Here is a 19,333-nt window from a genome sequence, read left to right as displayed (position 1 = left end):
AAATGATGATAAACAAATGAGGAACGAAGGTAGCAGAAGATGGAGAAGAATAGCGCGCACTGGAACGATGGCAAAACTCTTAGGATGTACTAACAACGACAGGGTGCTCAATAAAGCTTTAACCAAACTGCTTCGTTTCAGTTAAGAGTTAATTTCCTGACTATTAGAAATCAAGATTTCTTTGACGTAAATAGTTTCCTTTAGGATATTATTGATTGTACATGGGTTCCCGACCATTTAATCTTGTATTTAGTTTCCTGGAAACACCTCCTATACCTAAGGAAATTAAAATCTACCATGTGACAGCAATAAGGAATCGAAAGAAAAACATTAGTATAATAATTAAATCGTTTTATGAAAAAAATTTATCATAAAAGCGACGGATAAGGGAACTAGATATATTGGCTTTCCTCATCCGAATGCTAAACCTTAAGTGAGAGAAAAAAAGTGGATATCTCCGAGTTTTAGTCATTCTTCAGAAAAAAAAGAAAATGCTCTCTTCAATCTAGAATTTAGGTCAAAATTTAAGGCCCTCCTTTTAGACTATTATTAAAATTATTAAACTTACCTGGATATGATGATGCAGAAAATTCCTCCAGTCGTTTTACTTTTTTCTTAATTTTTGAAACGCAGAGACCGTCTATTAAAAGACAGGATTTTTCTGAGAAATTTTGTACAAAATGGAACTCGACCACAACTTTAAAAGTCGTGTAAAGTTTACTTTAAGTGGAAAATGTTGATATTGAAATAATTTGCTGGCCTTTTAACAAGAACATCAACATTGCCAATATAACTCACCCATGTAAGCTTACGTAATAAAAATAGATATTTCATATCGATCGGGAAAAGTGTCTTTTCTCAGGCTCTACTCTTGACTTTTGCTTAAAGATCAAATTGGAGAAGTCAAAAGAGCGTCAGAAAATTTTAAGAAAACTCTTTGCCATCAAAAAAGCGAACACCATAGGGCTCCAAGTGGGTTTTTACTCAGCTAACGTTAAAAGTTAGAAAAATATTTTATCAAGTACTGCAACTTGTCTAAATATAGAAATATACCATTGATTCTGTGGTTGAAAAGTGTACTTTATTGATCATGTAAACATTTCCCATTTCCCTTCCGCTCGTTGTAAGAGCTTATTGAGATGGACTATCCGTTTTTTTAGAACTATCATTTTTATTTGAAGAATTTAACAACAACAATAAAAAAAAAGCTCAAAAGAATCTTCAACAAAAACAAGCTAGGGAGATGCACGTGCTGAATTTAAATGGCTTGGAAAACATACACGCCTTGATCACGTGCTGCAGACGCATGTCGTGGCAACCGACTATAAATATAATAACATGAATAAACGATAGGTATAAAGAGTTAAAATTGCATGTTTGTCCAATCAGAAGCTCCCTTTGCTGATAGCATATTACACTGATATTATTTTGCTAAAAAATTAATCGCTAAAATGTCTTTTTGCAGTGTTATTTGAACATCACAAGTTTATGAGGTTTAGCTTTTCACTGTGCCCGCTATTCCGTGGGAGTTCAATTTAAAAGATTCTTACATGCTACAGTGTGAAAGAAGGATTTTTTGATTGATGCAAATATTTACATTTATTTTTGTCTATAGTAACCGCTGAGAGACACAGAGAGCTCTTATGTCTACAAGTGAGGAATATTGAATCAATACTATTTTGACAATGATAAATGACGTTATGGATATTTTGCATATGATACTGATCGATTTCGACTCCATAAATTTCGCTGCAACGAAATCAAAAAGCACATTCATAGACACTAGCCAAAGAAAACAGATCCGAAATTGGAGAAGTCTTTTCCAGAAGCGAAGAATTTCAAGTGAGTGGAGAAATTTCAGTTTTTATTTGCTGTCAACTCACATAATTTCATACTTTAGGCTTTTTATGTTGTGGCAGCTTCTTTTTCGATTTTGAGTTTTTGTAGTTTTATGGTTAAATTGACACTTTCTTTTTTTATCAATTTTCTCTGTGTCCATAAATTTTACATACATTTCTTTTTGCCTAAGTGTTAACAAAATATATAGCTAAACTTTATTAGCTTGGCGTCACGTTCAGATAATTTAACAAAATGCCATCGGTAAAAACTTTATAACTAGAGCTTAAAGAATGCTGTAGTCGCCATATGATAAATCTCTTACTCTGATAATGTTACCGCACCAAAAGTTTAAAAAGTTTTATTCAAGATGGTCATGTTTCAGGATCAAACTGAGTTCGAGACTAGCACGGTTTTTGTAAATCTGCCAACAGTCAGAATTTTCTCTGATGTTTAACTTCTAGATTAGCACCTTAAACAAGAAGAAGTCTAAAAACTATAATGATGATAGCAATGTTAGCAATATACACCTATCGGCATTTTTCCCATGGGTTACAATTGGTTGTCGCATTCGGCTTTATTTTCCAACTTTCCCGTCATTGGTTTCACGTAGGTGAACGATGATCACATTTAAAAATTCCCAAAAAGCACTAATGAAAATTTTAAACTAATACTTGGCTAGAAAGAACCATGTCCACCTTAATAAACAATTAAATCAAACTATTCTTGAAACCGGGTAATTTAGTGTTATTTAGTGTCATCGCTCTGACGAAGGGCTAACGCTCAAAACGTCAGTCTTCAAACTCTTTATGGTGGCCAATTTTCGTTTTCAACTCAGTTGATAACACAAAATTAGCCTGTTAAACTCTCCCACCAATCTAGTGCCACAGTTTCTTTGGAGACTTACCCCCTTTATTCTTGAAACAGGTTTCTTTATCAAATCTTAACATTCTAAAGGTTAAAATTTAACATCTTTTCTTAGGAAATTCGAAGTTATTGTAATAAGCAGTAAAACAAGGGTTCACCAAAGCTTTATTGTAAATTTGTTTCGTAAACTCTGTTGCTGGAAAATGTGATTTTGAAAGCGACATTTCTTGGGGAATTTTCTAGGATTCTACATCAAATTATTACGAGCCTTTCAACTCACGTGCCTGTTGCTAAAATATTATGCAACAAGGATTATTGTGTATTATGCACGTGCATATGCTAGACTGATGTCTACCGTATCAACTCACGTGCCAGCAGAGCACAGACCTATATTACGCACGTGAGACATTAAGTTGAACTCCCCTCCACCCCTACAAATACTCTTATGATCATACTTTTTTATTTAGTTAGATTGTCGCTTTCTCTGATTTTTTCGAAATAGAAAGAGTGAATCATCGATCGCGTGTGAGAAATCGTGGAACGAAATTGCTTCTAACAACAGGGCAGTGTCACAGCTGAGCATGCGCAGTTTAGTGATTTCAATTCTGAGAGATTTGTAGAAAGTTTCTCATGCAACTTCCTAGATTTTTAGAGGTTTCGTCAAATTACGTTTCGAAACAAAATCACTCTGCCTTTGAACCTTGAGTCATGAAGCTGTTTCTTCAATATCGGGATAAATGGTCGTGTTTTTCATGAACAATATTGTTATCCTAGTAATAAAATATCAAGTAGCTTGTTTTTCATATGCTGATTAATCTAATCGGGTCATATTTATTTTCAGACCAGTTATAGCGATGTATCTTCTGTGGCTAATTTCTATGATTGGTGCTGTCGCGTGTCAAGGTGGGTTGCCTACCATAATTTTGGAGAAGTTTTTACTCTGACGCTATTTTGTTCATTGTAGCTAAAATTATATATTTTTGCAAAGATGATTAGCAATAGAAAGTGATGGCCAATATTAAGTGGTGACAGTGAATCAATATCCACAACGATTTAAATTAAGTCGCTTTGAGATATGTAGTTTCTGTAGGAATTTACTAATTGTATTCTCTTCACTTTCTCGTTTAGATTATGCCTACCTGTCTGATCAAAAAGGTAAGATTAAATCTAATTCATGAATCTAATTCATGAACAATGAGCAGTCCCTATGTAAAAAATTGCGATATAAGTCATTTAGCCAACTACGAAACTAAGCTTTGCTGCCTTGAATTTGAATAGCTCACATAATCATATCAGTTCAAATCTATTCGATGTCGTAAATAAACTATAGTCAATCGCAATCAGTCAATTAAAAAATAGTAAACAAGAAACATTTTCTTTCCCCAGCCCATTTGTATATTTTGAATACCCGCTGACTGCTAGTGTTTCTTTCCATTAGCTCCAAGCCCAGCAAACTGGTCCCAAATCTTTCCAAAATGCGCAGGGCAACTTCAGTCTCCTGTCAACATTGAGACAAAGAAAGTGAAGAAGAAAAGCTATCCCGATCTTAAGATCAGTTTTGACAACCCATGTGGCCGAGTGACTGGAGAGCTACTTAATGGTGGCCATTCTCCTGTTTTTAACATCAACAGCTCAAAGGGGGGCGCTAAACTTAGTGGCGGTCCCTTGGAGTGTGACGAGTACGCTCTTCAACAATTCCATTTTCATTTTGGATGCGAAAACAATCGCGGATCAGAGCACTTGATTGACAACCAAACTTTTCCAGCTCAGGTGTGTAGTAGTTTTTGTAATCAAGAGAGAAAGTAAAGTATACTCCTTAATGTATACTCATTAATTTTTCATGCCTTTTGATAACGAAAGTGTAAGATTTGTTCTTTAAGGTCATTAATAATAAATGTGCTGGTCAAGACTAGCTATCAATTTTTATTTTCACTTTTCCCATTTTACCAATCCTTCCTTTTAATGTTTTTTGATTTGTTCTTTTTCAGCTTCATTTGGTTTTCTATAACAAAAAGTACAACTCCTTCAAGGACGCAGTGGATAAGCCGGACGGTTTAGCAGTTTTGGGAGTCCTTCTCACGGTATTAACTCATAAGATATTTTTCAACCATATACTAGAAAAAAAAGTACTAATAATAACAATGATCAGATTCCTCCACGAGAAAGAAGGAACCCTCTGAAATGTACCAGGCTCCCATCGTGTGACTTAGTGCTCAGTTGGTAGTCGCGCCCAATCTGTATCTGTTAGGCCTGTTCGAATCCCGTAGATTTCTGAATTTTTTCCAAGCTCCTTATCTGCAGCGCCTAAAATTTCAGCTCACCCGCGAAGATCGTTGCTTTATTTGATACATACTATTGATTTGGACTTTTACATTTTGTAAACGAAAAGTAGATATTGTATTCGCTCCTAAGAAAAATTAACAATGCTTTTTCGTGTTTTTGCAGGCAACATGCCCAGGGAACAAGGTTCTAGGAAATTTAGCTAATAAACTGAAGAAAGTGATTGACGAAGGTAACTAAAGGGACTTGGTTTTAATAGAGGGAAAATGAGGGAAAAATTAATGAAGTGTGATTAGGTTAAAGTTTACGAAATGACCCCTGTTAGAGATATTACTCGTCTTTTTTTTGACGTCTTCCAATACTTTTAATTGCTTAAGCAATGCAATACCACAAGGACCTTTTGAAAAATATTATTTTGATCAACCAGTGAATCATTTTATCTCGATAAGCAGATAAACATTCTTATAGCCTTAGTTCCCAGTTTAAACTCTACTAGATGGTCCACTAACGTTTCTTGATCGTCTTGATCATTTCAAGGTGCCAGCACCAATGTGACCGCTGCGGACGGCATTAAACTGAATTACCTTATGCCCTACAATAACAAACAAGTCGAAGAAGATGAAGATGATGATGAAGACGAAACCGATGATGATGATGTCGCTAACAGCGAAGAAGATGACGATGAAGACAGCAAAAAGAAAATACGTTATTACACTTACAAAGGCTCCCTTACCACCCCTCCCTGCTATGAATCTGTCACCTGGATCGTTTTCAAGGACAAAGTCAAGATTTCAAACACTCAGGTTAGTCGCGCATGGTGTGGAATTGCGAAGGGAAAGAAAAAAGATATTAGCATCCAAAACCGATAAAGTTAATTTCGAGTGTTCGATTTCGAGCATGATTGTCAAAGATGCAAGCGGAGCTTGTTGCACCCTATCTGTTGACAAAGGTAACTAAGAAACCTTTTTTTTCTTCTTTCCTCAGCTCAACAAGTTCAGGAAATTAAAGGCTAAGCACGGTGGTGCTCCTGGTTTGATGTGTGACAACATTAGACCGGTACAACCGCTGTACAAACGCAAGGTGTATTCCGTTGTCTCAAGCAGGGACTAAACAACCGAAAGCAGAGTATGAAACTTGTTCTGGTCTCGCTTTGAAAAAAGATAAATTGAAGGCGCAAATGCAAGTTTGTTATTTAAGAAAAATGTATACTTGAAAATCGTTGCCACGAGTAATTACAAATTTGTTTTGAGCGAGGAATATATAAATATTTAAGAATTCAGTTTTCACCAGGAGCAACTATATATGAATTAATTCAATTTTAGGTCTTGATATTTAGCACTGTGGTACTTTGAAATGGTTATTGGACTGAGTGGAGCACAATTTATAATTAAAACAGGACTAGTTGGAATTTAGTTCGGTCCGTGATCATACTCGTGCATGACAATTTTTTTTGATGACTCGTATGATTACAGACCGACTGTAATTCCATTTAGTCCTATTATCATTATTAATTGTGCTCCAGTCATCTCTTTAACCATTTCAAAGTACCACGGACGGCACACAGTCCTGTTACCAACTAATCAAAACTATGACAAAATTTGAGAAAGAAACTAGACAATGGTTATATGTTTTCATAGAAAAACGATAGTTAACTCGGCGAAATGCGCGGCAACAGCGTGTGCACATGGGGTGAACTGTCCACTTTTGCAAGCATGATGTGTCAACAATTCTATTTCACTGCTTAAGCACAAGCATGACGCGTACACTCTCCTATTAGTGCTCGAATCGGGCTGGAATGACGAGAATTTTGTTCTAATTTTTTATAAATAATGGTAATAGGACTTCGTGTTGTCCAATTCTGTTGTAATCATACTCGTCCGATTTTGTAATTCACTCGTATTACAGACCGAATTGCACTCCACTTAGTCCTATTACCATTACTTATAAAAAATTAGAACAAAATTCTCGAACGTCATTGGTTATCACCAGCCCGATTCGAGCATTAATAGGAGAGTGTACGCGTCATGCTTGTGATTGAGCAGTGAAATAGGATCGTTAACACATCATGCTTACAAAAGTGGATAGTTCGCGTCATGTGCACGCGCTGTTGTCGCACATTTCGCCGAGTTAACTATCGTTTTTCTATGAAAACATATAACCGTTGTCTAGTTTCTTTCTCAAATTCTGTCATAGTTTTGATTAATTGGTAACAGGACTGTGTTAAAACTATGACAAAATTTGAGATAGAAAATAGACATTGGTTATAAGTTTTCGTAAAAGAAAAGCAACAATTAACTCGGCGAAACGCGAGACAACAGCGTGCGCACATGACGCGTTCTGTCCAGTTACACAAAGATGACGTGTTGACTGTCCCTTCAATTGCCCTATTACATGCACTGTCCAATTACAAGCATGACGCGTACACTGTCCTATTAGCGCTCAAATCGGGCTGGTGATGACCAATCACATTCAAGAATTTTGTCATAGTTTTGATTAGTAATGGTAACAGGACCATGAGGAGTCCAAGTCGGTCTATAATCGAACGAGTGATTAACAAAATCGTACGACCGCGAAGCGGGTGTCCGATTTATTAATCACTCGTACGATTACAGACAGAATTGGACGACACGAAGTCCTGTTACCAATTCATCAAAACTATGACAAAATTTGAAAAAGAAACTAGACATGGGTTGTACGTTTTCATGCACGTGACGCGTTCTATCCACTTTCACAGGGATAACGTGTTAACTGATCAATAATGGTAATAGGACTGAGTGGAGTCCAATTCGTAATGGTAATTGAACTGAGTGGAGTGCAATTTGGGCTAAAATCATACACGTGATTTCAAAATCGAACGAGCGCGCAGTGCGAGTTCAATTTGAAATCACAAGTATGATTTCAGACCAAAATTGCACGACACGAGATTCAATTACCACTTTATTACATCCATTTTGAAATCGCCCAAATACAGGATTTGGTCAGTTCAAATATTTTATTGATGTAGTACTGAGCTGGTTTGAAATTAAATTCATCCATTTATTGGGGGGGAAATAAGAGTTTTAGAAATTTGTTTTTAGTGTAGCCTCCTCATTGACTGGAAAAGGATGCGATTTAAGGCAAAAAATTGGGTGATTCGTGAATAAATCGCACCAATTAGAGCAAATCAGATTACAGGGACCACCAGTGATTTCAAAATGGGTGTAATAAAGGAAGTAATCTGCCGAGTGCGTGGCGCGAGGTTTGTTTGAAATCACGGACACGATTACAACTGAATCGTGTGACACAAAGTCCCATTACCAATTAAGTGTGTCTCAATAACGAAATGCGGGAAACTCAGAAATGAAAAATTTAATGTAGGAGCTCATATACGTTTTTTATTTATAAATGACCAACCTAAGTTCAATTTTCTAAAGTTTTCTGTCGTAATCTACACCTGTCAACTTACTCATTTAAGACTTTTTTCTTGATTTTGAGTGGCTAACTTAGGGTAGATAGTCGAATTTCCTTGGCTAAGCCTAAAGTGCTTGGTCTTCGTTGGATGCTTAACTGAGGTTTTAACTGTCCGATTTGGCCTTTCCAACTACAAGAGCTTGTAGTCGACAGGTAAAATTGGACAGTTTAGACCTAAGAGAGCGAATTAAGCCACACATAAGGGCTGCTGGGAACCAATCACATTGGATCATTTTGTTATTGACACAATTATGTATGAAATCTAGCCTTTAGATATGTTGTTGCTAAGGGCTCTGATGAATAAAAAAACAGTTTGACGTTCTTTAATGAGTTCTCCTAAGTTTATTTCAACAGTTTAATGCACAAATGTACTGTCGATGCCCTGATTGATCATGCAGTTAACTGAGCCGACACCTATTCTTTAACAGCCTCCAATTTGACAGTTCCTAAACACGTGCACACGAATTAAATTCAAATAATAAAACATTAAGGAAAAAAAATTAATCAAAGATGATAACAACATTACCCTGGACAAAGAGGCTACGACTGCATATCGTCCTCTTTTATATTCTAAAAGAAAATGAGCCTGGAAGGAAAGAGGACGTTGAGGAATTAAGAGTGAATGTCTCTAAAAATCAAAGAAAAATAACAAAATCGCGGACATGGTAAAAAAATCGTTTCGTCCCATTTTTTGTCTACAGGTAGCTATAGGTACTACTTAAAGTGAAGTGAGGTTAGTTTCTGTAAATATTCATTTTAACGGAAATAAACCGATACTAATTGCATGATCGAAAATGAGTGCCTGCGAGCTCTAAATTATGCAGTTTTCAGGCCGTCCTTGCATGAACTAAGATGCAACAGCAGGACTTCTCTAGCTATAAATATAAACATATGGCCTTCCATTACCAAGACATAATGATATTTTTTTTATCGTGTCCTTCCTGACGAAACCACGGGTTAATTACCAGTGGACGTGTTCGCCATATTTAATTCATGCCAAACCCGGCCTAATGTAGTGTGGCAAAAATGCATGTGGTAGTTTCTCAAAATCTCCAGCAATACTATCACGAGGGCTTATAAGGTGGGTCTTCAAATTCACCATTTCATTTTTCTGGTATCTTCCGCTGTTTTGATGTACTAACCAACCAAACTTCGCTAAAATTGTAAATGGCGCCATATTGAAATGAACAAAATCAACATTGCAATGACACAAGCAAAGCATTGTTTGAGTCGCAGCCGCACTTAGCTTTTTATTTTTGCTTTGACATAAATAGTTCCTTACCTTAGAAATCTTTTATAGGCCCTTGTTATTCCGCTTGGAAGATATTTTCGAAATACTGCCCTTTGAAATTTGGTGTGAAGGTGGCCTACCGGCTAACTCATTGAAGCCACTGAGCCGGGATGAGTAAAATAAAGTTACTTGTTGTTGTCATTTTCTACAGCGCGTCACAACTCAGTTACGTTTAGTCTACTTTGATCTTAATTTTGGTTTTATTGACGTCTCACACAAAAAGGGTCCCGTACAAAACGGCAGGTAACGCTAGCGATTTGCCGGATTTTAATTTTTCACAGGTTCCTGTCACTCTGCGTGACATATGATAACATATAAGATCTAAACAAATATATTGCCATCATGAACGAGAACGATACAACAAAGAAATAGACTTTACAAAATTTCACAAATATAAACCGTACAGTGAAAACCGTATGGAACGAAAATAACAATACAATTTTCCCACGGAAAACAAATGTGATGGGTTAACGAAAGTAAACAAAAAACAAAAGCGTAATAATCGTCGGTGAAGGGAATAAAGACAACGGTTGCTTTAACTCCAGCAGAAAAAGAATGTCTTAATCTTTACATGATATTGTAGGTGGCGTTTGTGGCGCAGAGGAAGCCACTCTGAACTTATCTTAGCAAGAAACGGGATTTTCGCGAAGCCTGATACACGGAAGAGCTGCTCCTCTTCCAAACCAGGAGAAAAGGAGAATGAGAATTGAACCTGTAAGATTAGAACATTTTGTTTCTTTCATAACGAGTCCACACGTTACTCAAGATGTTCCTTTCAGGGAAAACTTCTAAAATTGTCGACTGGCGAGATCATAAAAACACCCAATGTTATCAGAACAATGATACCAGAGCGTATTGTCCAATAATATCAACAATACTGCTGTGAAACCAACTTTGAGCCTATGAGTAAGAGAACTCTACAGAGAGTTTGGGCCGTGTGTTCTTCATCTGTTCGAAAGTCTCTGCAAGGACTTGATAACTTTTCAGCATCAGGAATGGAAGCAGTTGATGCTATAGAAAAACTCGTAGACAAGCTTTTTGACTGTGGCAAGACTCAGCAATGAGCGAGGGAAACTTCGTTTTTCGAAGCAGTACCTAAAGGGCGACTACAAGGTGGGTGCATATTTTATAATTATGCGTTGCCTTTGCAAATGTAGTAAACTTCTTACTATGATTCACGGCTACCTCTTTCTTTCTCTCCAAGTCTTCTTTATGCTTAATTGATGAAACAACAGTTTACAATTCACTGTAATACGCTTACACACATGTATACAACGCTGAGAATCGATTAAGTAATCTTTTTGAAATGTCGATCATATGCGCATACAATGCTTTGTAAATATACATTGAATCACGCGCTTGTCATTTTACTTTTTATTTTAGGTACATGCAGTGGAGGCCACAAAGGTTCCCGATCATTGTCGAATTTACGCGCTAAGTGACCAGAGCAATGCTGAATTTCGGGGCTCCTGCGACCATCTCCACAATGAGTCATATGAGTAGTGTTATGAGTTACAGGAAGTATTGTGTACCATAGAAGACGAGTGTTCAAGTAAGTGCGCTCTCGTCAGCAGAAGATCAAGCTGACATGCAACTTACCATCAAACAGGCAAGGGATGATATCATTTGCTGGAAAGCCCATCAGCTACGTTCAGTCCACCAAGCTGAGGCGAAGCATTCAGTTTTAGCCAAACTCGACAGCCGATCGGTGTTGTTAGTCCAGGACTGGGCAATGAAATATATGCCCCGAAAATATTGAGAGGCGCAGTCAGATTGGTTTGCGAAGCGAGGATTGCCATGGCACATTAGTGTTGCCGTAAGACGGTCAGAGGGTTCTGAGCACTTTGAATCGCAGACACCTGTTCACGTATTTCAAAGCTGCGCCCAAGACAGTGTGACTGTGGCTTCGATTATGCTTGACTGCCTCACTACCCTGAAAAAGGAAATTCCAGAGCTGGAAATGGCTTATTACAAACAAGATAACGCTGGCTGTTATCACAGCGGAAATTCAATCATCTCAGCTAAGCTGGCCAGTGATGCCATGGGAGTGGCTTTTGTAAGAAACGACTTTTCGGACTCTCAAGGTGGAAAGGGGGTATGTGATCGCAAAGCGGCAACAATCAAGGGAAGGTACGTTGGAAGGTACGTAAACGAAGGCAATGATGTCATCAATGCTCTACAGTTCTAAACAGCCATTGAATCTGGCCAAGAAACCACAGGAGAGAAGGCAAGTTATGTTGCTGCCAAACCGTCAAGCACCTTTAATATCAAATGGGATGGCATAAGCTTACTCAACAATTTTGAGTACGATGAAGGTGACACACGAGTGTGGAGAGCATTCAATGTAGGTTCCGGTAAAGTAGTGCCATGGGCCAAGTTCGAAGGAGTCATGAAGTAGCCCGAAAAATTGGAAATCCTAGACTCGCCATCGCAGAGTCAAGTGGCGCACCGACGTTCAAGATTGTGAGACACCGAAATATTAAGGAAAGCTCTGTCAAAGAAAATTTCTTAACTGAGAGCGAAAACCAAGATCGAAGCTGTATTGGGGAATATAAGCCAGATGACATGCTTTTCCCGTGTCCAGAAGAAGGATGTGTAAAAGCCTACAGTCGCTTTGCAAACCTCCAGACACACCTAGATACTGGAAAACACCAAATGATGCTCGAACAGGAAACTCTCAACGATAAAGCTAAAAGAGAATATTCTTCCAAGCTGATGGAGAGACGCAGTCGAATACCAAGCGTTCAAGTTGCTGCACAATCAAAGAGAGACGGCTTGCCGCCTCTTCCAATGGGTTGGGCCCTGAAGACAATTAAGAAAAAGGTGCGTTTTACAAGGAAACAGACCGAATTCTTAACTGACCAATTTCAAAAAGGGGAGTATAGTGGACGGAAAAGCGATCCACAGGAAGTTTCGAAAACCACGAGCCTAGCAAGAGACCAAGCGGGGGGACGTCGATTTCAACCTGAGGAAGTACTTACGTCGCAGCAGATTAGTGGCTTCTTCAGCCGTCTTTCAGTAAAGAAGCGATTAGAAGTTACAGCCGCCGGTAACCGAGCAAAAGCTAGTGAAATCTCAGAAGTGGACATGGAGAGCGTCGACAAGGACGAAATTTCCGCAGAAGCTGAGAGCCATCTATCTGCAGTGTGTGCAAATGTGATGAGAGATGTGGCTATTCAAAATCCGATTGTATCTTTCGATCTAAACATCTGTTAACTTGTACAAAAACGTACACTCACAACTTTAAGAGTGGATAGGCTAAGAGACATGTGCATAGACCTTGGGCTGGATATTTCTGACATTTCACCTCAGAAGAGGAAAAAGCCATTCATCGCACGACTCACACAATTAGTCCAGGAGTGTACCTGCTCTTCCAAGTAACTGAGCACTGAACGTTTTACGAATAACTGATCTGCTGATTATAAAAGCGGTGCGTGTGTTATTTACATGGAGGCGTTGCGTGACAGCAGAGTCCTACATATCGGATTTTAGTCACTTGAGCTCACCATTGCTTGTGAAACCTCATCTTTGTGTTGGACGATTTTTAGTAAATTCGAAACTGGCGAGTGCAGAAGGCGCAGAAGGGATGCAAATGCTCGAATCCATGTTCACCGGATGAGAAGTAAACGGAAACTAACGGCTTTGTGCCAAATTTAACCTTTTGAGTGCAATTGAACTGTTTAACCTGTTGTGTGTAGAATTATGCAGAATTATGGCGTGATTCTCAAAGGGTAGCAAAAGTCGAAAATTGTTTCTCCTGTCTCCGTATATAAAAATCAAGTGTAGTTATAGACATTTTAATATGTTTCTAGTCATTTTAACGGCCAGTGAAGATATAACTGACCAAAACAGTTATTTGTGTTCGACGCGTTTAATTTTGTTATTATGCATCTCATTATGGCGTCATGGTAATTTAACTGAAATTTGGCTGGTGGTCATCTTTTGATAGTCAAAGGTCCCAAAGAAATAAAACCCACATCGTAAAGAACTATCTTTCAAGGCTTCTTGGTAGTGTTATTGTAAACTTTGAGACACTACCACATGTATTTTTGCCAAGCTATTCTAGGCCACCTTTGCCTTAATTTCGAAAGGCCGAAGATGTCGTCTCTTAATAGGGACGTAGCTCCTCCAAGAATAACATTAGACAAAAACTATCACTTTGTCTCGGTAATACAAGTCCAACTCAATATTTCTATGACTAGAAAAGTCCTTCCGTTACATTTTTGTTAGCCTGACAAGTGCCCGAAAAGTGCATAATTTCAGGATCGCGCTTGGTGAAATTTGAGCTATTTACCCCCGGAAATGTTAAAACAAATTATTCCTGTTAAAGTGCATATTTAAAAAATCTAACCCCATTTCCGTTTGTTTACTAGATAAGGCTACCCACAGGCAAAAAATGAACCAAATCGATTTTTGACCGTGTCCGCGACTTTTTCGATAATCTGTGATTTTTATTGACATTTACTCTTAATTTCTATTCCTTTTTACTAATGAGTACACGATTTTAAATTTAGAAAGGATCTAAATTAAGTATCGGGACTAAAAAAAGTCCTCTGGACCCTTCCAAAAGTCAAGGAATGAATTTTTTGTGTGTTTCGAGGGAAGGCTACCTTAAAGTCATTAAAAGCCTATGGACTGAAAAAAAAAACCCTTTTGGGAAAAAAGGACATTGTAGCATCATATCACTTCGCCAGAATAACTTTAGCCATGACTAGTGTGTTCAGATCCCTGGCCATTTTCACAACTGAAGTGCAAGTGGAACTCCACTAATCTGTAGATGTCTGTAAGCCGACTCCCTTTAAGTCTCGCTGTTCCTTTGTTCTTATCTATAGGAAAACTGGGATAGTTTCCATTGTTTTCCAGGTTCCATTAGACCAGGCCTCCGGGGTTGTCGAATTCTATTTTGAGAGTTAGGGACTGTATGTTCGTCACCGAAGTCGTGTCGATGTTAATCGGCGATTACCACCATATAAATCCCATTTTTTATACCAATCTAATGGACTGGGAAGAGGTAAGTTCCAGAGATTCTTAAATTTTTTTGATATTCATGGAATTTTAATTCTAGCTACAGCTGCGATTAAAAATTTCAAAGAGTAACGTAACTGCTCGCCTCCTCCTCGCTCTCTTCGTTACACAAACGAAGTATGGGAACGATATAACTTTTCGTTCAGTCGCTGTCTTCTTTCTGTTGGAAATCTAGACTACTCTCATAGTTTCAATCTGGCTTTAGAAAGAACCAGCTCTGGTACTGATGATTGGGAGTAACATAATAAGCGATGGCTACCCCATCATCTAGGAATTAAGAATTGGATAACCACTGGGCATTGAGATTTGTGGCATCTACCTGAAAACATCAGGAAGAAACAGTCCTACTGGTTTTCATATACCAGGATTTGATCTCCCGTGACTTCGGGGGTAACAGGAACGCACACAATGAAGTTTTTCTTTCTTTCACAAACAAAGCCTATGCTAATGTGTTTCTCTGTTTGTAATTTACTTTGACGCACAGTTTATGCTTAAATTTTGTTTCGAAATTTAACATCCCGAGTGATACTCACGATCCGCTTCACACTGTTCGCTCACTGCTACTCCAACGGCCGATAACAACAACAGCAACAGCAACATTCCTTTAAAGAAAATCAACTTCACAATAAAACACTTCCATAGTAAAATTAATTGGGACTTTGAGACAGACCAGTCACAGGCAAAGAATGCTAAAACGAAAGGATTTTTATGGTTATTTTTTGGGTTAAAAATTCGATAAATAACTGTCTGTTAATAGTGGGTACTATCAACAGAACACCCGCAAACTTGGTTGATGAAAGTAGCCACTCTTTTTGTGGAGCGAGCATTCCTGTCTGTCTATCCCTATTTCCCTATTTCTGTTTTCCTGTAAAACTTTTATCATCTGAATATAATTGAAACTTGAGAAAATTACATTTATCTATCTTGGGACAACTCACGAATGAGATTGAAGAAAAAATCTCCATAACATATATCCATCCGCGAACAAAGTTTTTGGAAATTAACAATAAAAGAATCAGCTATATGATTTACGATTAGTGATCACGAATCAAGATACTTTTTCACCCGTTTTAGCAATTTAAGACTGTTACACCTTTAAGAAATCAACAGTTTTATCTTCTGTCAGCAAGAGTTACACAAATGAAATTAGAATCTATTTTGGTTCGCCGTCTTCTTTCAGTTAAAAACCTCGACTACTCCCATAGTTTCAATCTGGCTTTAGAAAGGACAATTGTAATAGACTAAACTGTTGGTTTACAAAACATCTTCTTTAAATCTGAACGCGCCTGCAGACAAAGTGAAAAGATTAATCAGTAACGAGGACGGCATTCCATTTTTCAGTATCTATCAAAATCACAAAAGACTTACCGAGGTCGAATTTGGTCTTCACTTAGTAATTAAGCTTCGTCTCTATACCAGAGGTAACTCGGTGAAGTTCAAGGATCAGGGGTGTTTATATATAATTAGCCGAGAGTATTAAAACAGGGGATGGTTACTCTAGTGACTAATCCTATATTGATCTTAATTAATACTTTTCTGTGGGAATTTTTAGAATAGGAGATGATTACCGCATAAACAGATATTAACGATATCACTCTAATATAGATTATAATACTATCATTCAAATCTATGGTTACCTCATAAAATTGATTTTCAACAGCATCAGTCTAATATTTTTTGTTTTCTGCGACTGATCATGCATTATTGATCTTGGTTACAGAAGGTATACAGAAGATTAATGAGATCAATATTATTCAAACAAACAAAAATAGAAATGATATGAGAAGTACAGATATCCTATGTTGTGATTCAATATAAGGTTTGGTTTTTATTCAAGTTCGTTTTGCACGCCTATTCATCGTCTACCACGAGAAACAATGAAACTGGGGGCAGAATTATTAACAGATATGAAAAAAGATGAAATAATAATAATCATAATTAATCATAAAAATAATAATAATAATTATAACAATAATAATATAATTATTTGAAAACAAGAATAATATAATTTAAATAATAATGGCAAGTATTTAACAAGTTCATTGTGATTTATAGATAATTTTAGTGTCTGATAACACAACCATTACTTTCTATTGTTTGGAGAACTAAAAAAAAAAAACCTTGCTCAAGAAACGCTTATATTAGGAACTTCAGTCTGATATTTAATTTGACTAATATCTGTTCACTGTGATATTAAATAGCCGGCCTTTACCATGCAATGTTTAATTTAGAAATTCCCATGAGAAGATTGGCGAATGAAAACAAGGAACTATTCCAAAATGACAAAATGCTCAAGTTTAATTGGATCAATGCACCTCTAATTTAACCTTTTATTATCCGCCCTTTTATTTTTATTCTTTTTCTCTCTCTCATACCCCTTGAGAGCAAAAAGAAAATAGAAAATAAGCCTCAGCTTGAATATCTGTTTTTAGACTGAAATAGGTATCATGAGCGTTTGCATTCTATATTATTCCAATTTTCTGGGTAGTTCTTTTTTTGTGATATTTTTAGAATGAAAATAAAAACTATTGTTTATAAATAAGAAAGTTGGTAAGTTTTGAGCTCGGCAAAGAAATAGTGATAGATGTTTTTGATTATGTCGTGGGACAAAGAAAAAGTCCCCTTAAGGAATCGAACCTCAGACCTTAAGATTCCGAGCTCGGATGCTCTACCACTGAGCTACAGAGACTCCACGGTGAGCGAGGTCTATTACTAAGTTTATGTGATACGCGTACTGCATACTACTAGTATCAGCAATGTCGACGGCGTAATGTTTGTAGATTTAGAAATATGAGCGATGGTAAGTTTTTAGCTCGATAAAGAAATGAAAAAGATGATCTTTCTCTAATAAAAACTATTGTCTGTCAGAATGCAAAAATCTTGATTTTAAATTGAAAAGACTTGAGATACTGTGATTTGTAAATACCTTTTGATCAAAGACCACATCAAAGGACAGTGTACAGCGATGATGCACCTCAACGCAGAGCTATAGAAGATATTTTAAAGTTTAAATTAAATTGAGTTCAGCGCAAGATATAGATTCACAAGTTTGGAAAGCGTCAGAATCCCTTTCTCTTGTTTCATTGGGTGCTTTGGCAATGTTCTTATCTTACGAAGAACAACGCGTTCTTTACGCGCCAGGCGGCTTTTAAAATGTTTTAACTTTATCTTTCGAAGGTCTATAACCTGCTAAAGATTTGCGAAATTTAAGTATTAATAAACTGTTTTATTTAAAAATGTTCAGGATCCAATATTCACTCGGAGGCTCCTGAAATTTGTAAGATATCCTTCTAACACTGAGGACCAGGAAGGCAGCTTGCTTTTGTAAACAATGAAACAACTTAAACTTGAAACTTTGGAGGAATTGTACTTTGAATTTAGCTAAATGCGGAAACATGATTATGACCAAAATTAACAAAAATTCTCTTATCAAAACATATTTATAAAACACGATATTTTAGGTATTTCTCCATTGAAATAAAAATGTTTGCGGTCTGCTAGACAGGTTTTTTTTCATTTTAAAATTACATAAATTACCCGGAAAATACGGAAAGTATAATATGTAAATCTTGTGGAATAATGCTTTAGTCTAAGAGTAGACTCATGGCTTGGGATACCTCAGCCTAGAGTTAGGCATAGATCGATCTAATTAAACTTCAGCATTTTCCTATTTTGTACTCTCTAATAGTTTCTTGTTTTACGTTCGACAATACTCATTTAGAAGTCTTGAAAACTTTGTATTGTCGAGGCCGGTCGTTTAATATCACTTTGAAAAATATTAGTTAGAGTAAATAACATGATCAGACTGAAGTGCCTAAATATGCACGTACCATGACGTTATGATCGCCTATTTTGGCTTTCCAAATTGAGAAAAAATATCAGTCGTTTCATTTGTTGTTCAAGTTGTATATAAATCACGATGACTCGATTCCATCCTTTTCAAATACTTCTTATAATCTAAACGATCAGTTTTGCCAAAGACAAGACGAAGAAAGCAAAGTAAAAATCAAAATCGAAACTTGCTATGAATTACAACGTAACATATATTGGACTCATCAATTTTCTGTAAAACCTTCTGTAACTATGGTAAACAATTCATGGTCAGTATCAGGTAACCACGGTGTGAGACTGATATTGCTAAATATCGGTCCTATGTAGTAATCATCGATTATTATGATACCCGCTTTAATTAGTATCAAAAAAGTTTAATATTAGACGGGTTCTGCTGGATCTCAGAAAAGTAATTATCGCCTATTTTGATATTCCCGGCTAAGCATATAAACATCCCTGATCCCTGAACTTCATTGAGCTGTCTATGATATAGACGAAGCTTAGCTACTGAGTGGAGGACAAAATCGACCTCTGTAAGACATTTGTGATTTTAATTAGTTATTAAGTAATGAAATTCTACCTTTTTTTTCGGCTGACCTTTTCTCTTAAGATTTTTAAAAGGAAAATGTTTCGCATCCTGTTAAATAATCTACCAAAAACCAGCAGTTTAGTGTATTGACGTTTTCATTTCTAAAGGTAGAGGGTTTACCTCTTCTTGTTTCCTTCTTTCTGACTAATCCATCTAAAAGTTAC

General features: G+C 36.9%; 1 protein-coding gene and 1 pseudogene across 1 annotated transcript; both read left to right on the top strand.

Annotated features, from left to right (window-relative positions):
• The first annotated feature begins 1,738 nt into the window (after positions 1–1,738).
• Positions 1,739–6,259, top strand: LOC113682239 (carbonic anhydrase 2-like). The gene is made up of 8 exons (XM_027199390.2): positions 1,739–1,842; positions 3,545–3,606; positions 3,832–3,858; positions 4,142–4,473; positions 4,692–4,784; positions 5,149–5,215; positions 5,521–5,786; positions 5,968–6,259. Exons 2-8 carry the CDS (start codon positions 3,558–3,560, stop codon positions 6,091–6,093), a joined length of 960 nt encoding a protein of 319 aa, XP_027055191.2. The 5' UTR covers positions 1,739–1,842; positions 3,545–3,557; the 3' UTR covers positions 6,094–6,259.
• A 2,684-nt stretch (positions 6,260–8,943) lies between these two features.
• On the top strand, positions 8,944–13,148 carry LOC149043221 (uncharacterized; annotated as a pseudogene).
• The last annotated feature ends 6,185 nt before the right edge of the window (positions 13,149–19,333 follow it).

Source organism: Pocillopora damicornis, chromosome 7, assembly GCF_964200805.1.
Source record: "Pocillopora damicornis chromosome 7, jaPocDami1.2, whole genome shotgun sequence".
Lineage (NCBI taxonomy): Eukaryota > Metazoa > Cnidaria > Anthozoa > Scleractinia > Pocilloporidae > Pocillopora > Pocillopora damicornis.
The sequence above is the reverse complement of the archived record's forward strand: the minus strand, read 5'-3'. Positions and strand labels throughout refer to the sequence as shown.

Excerpts from the sequence above, each read along its gene's own strand:
- LOC113682239 (XM_027199390.2), top strand. The coding sequence starts at position 3,558 with ATGTATCTTCTGTGGCTAATTTCTATGATTGGTGCTGTCGCGTGTCAA. Across the intron at positions 4,474-4,691 it reads ACCAAACTTTTCCAGCTCAG|CTTCATTTGGTTTTCTATAA; the intron begins GTGTGTAGTAGT and ends GTTCTTTTTCAG. Across the intron at positions 5,216-5,520 it reads GAAGAAAGTGATTGACGAAG|GTGCCAGCACCAATGTGACC; the intron begins GTAACTAAAGGG and ends GATCATTTCAAG.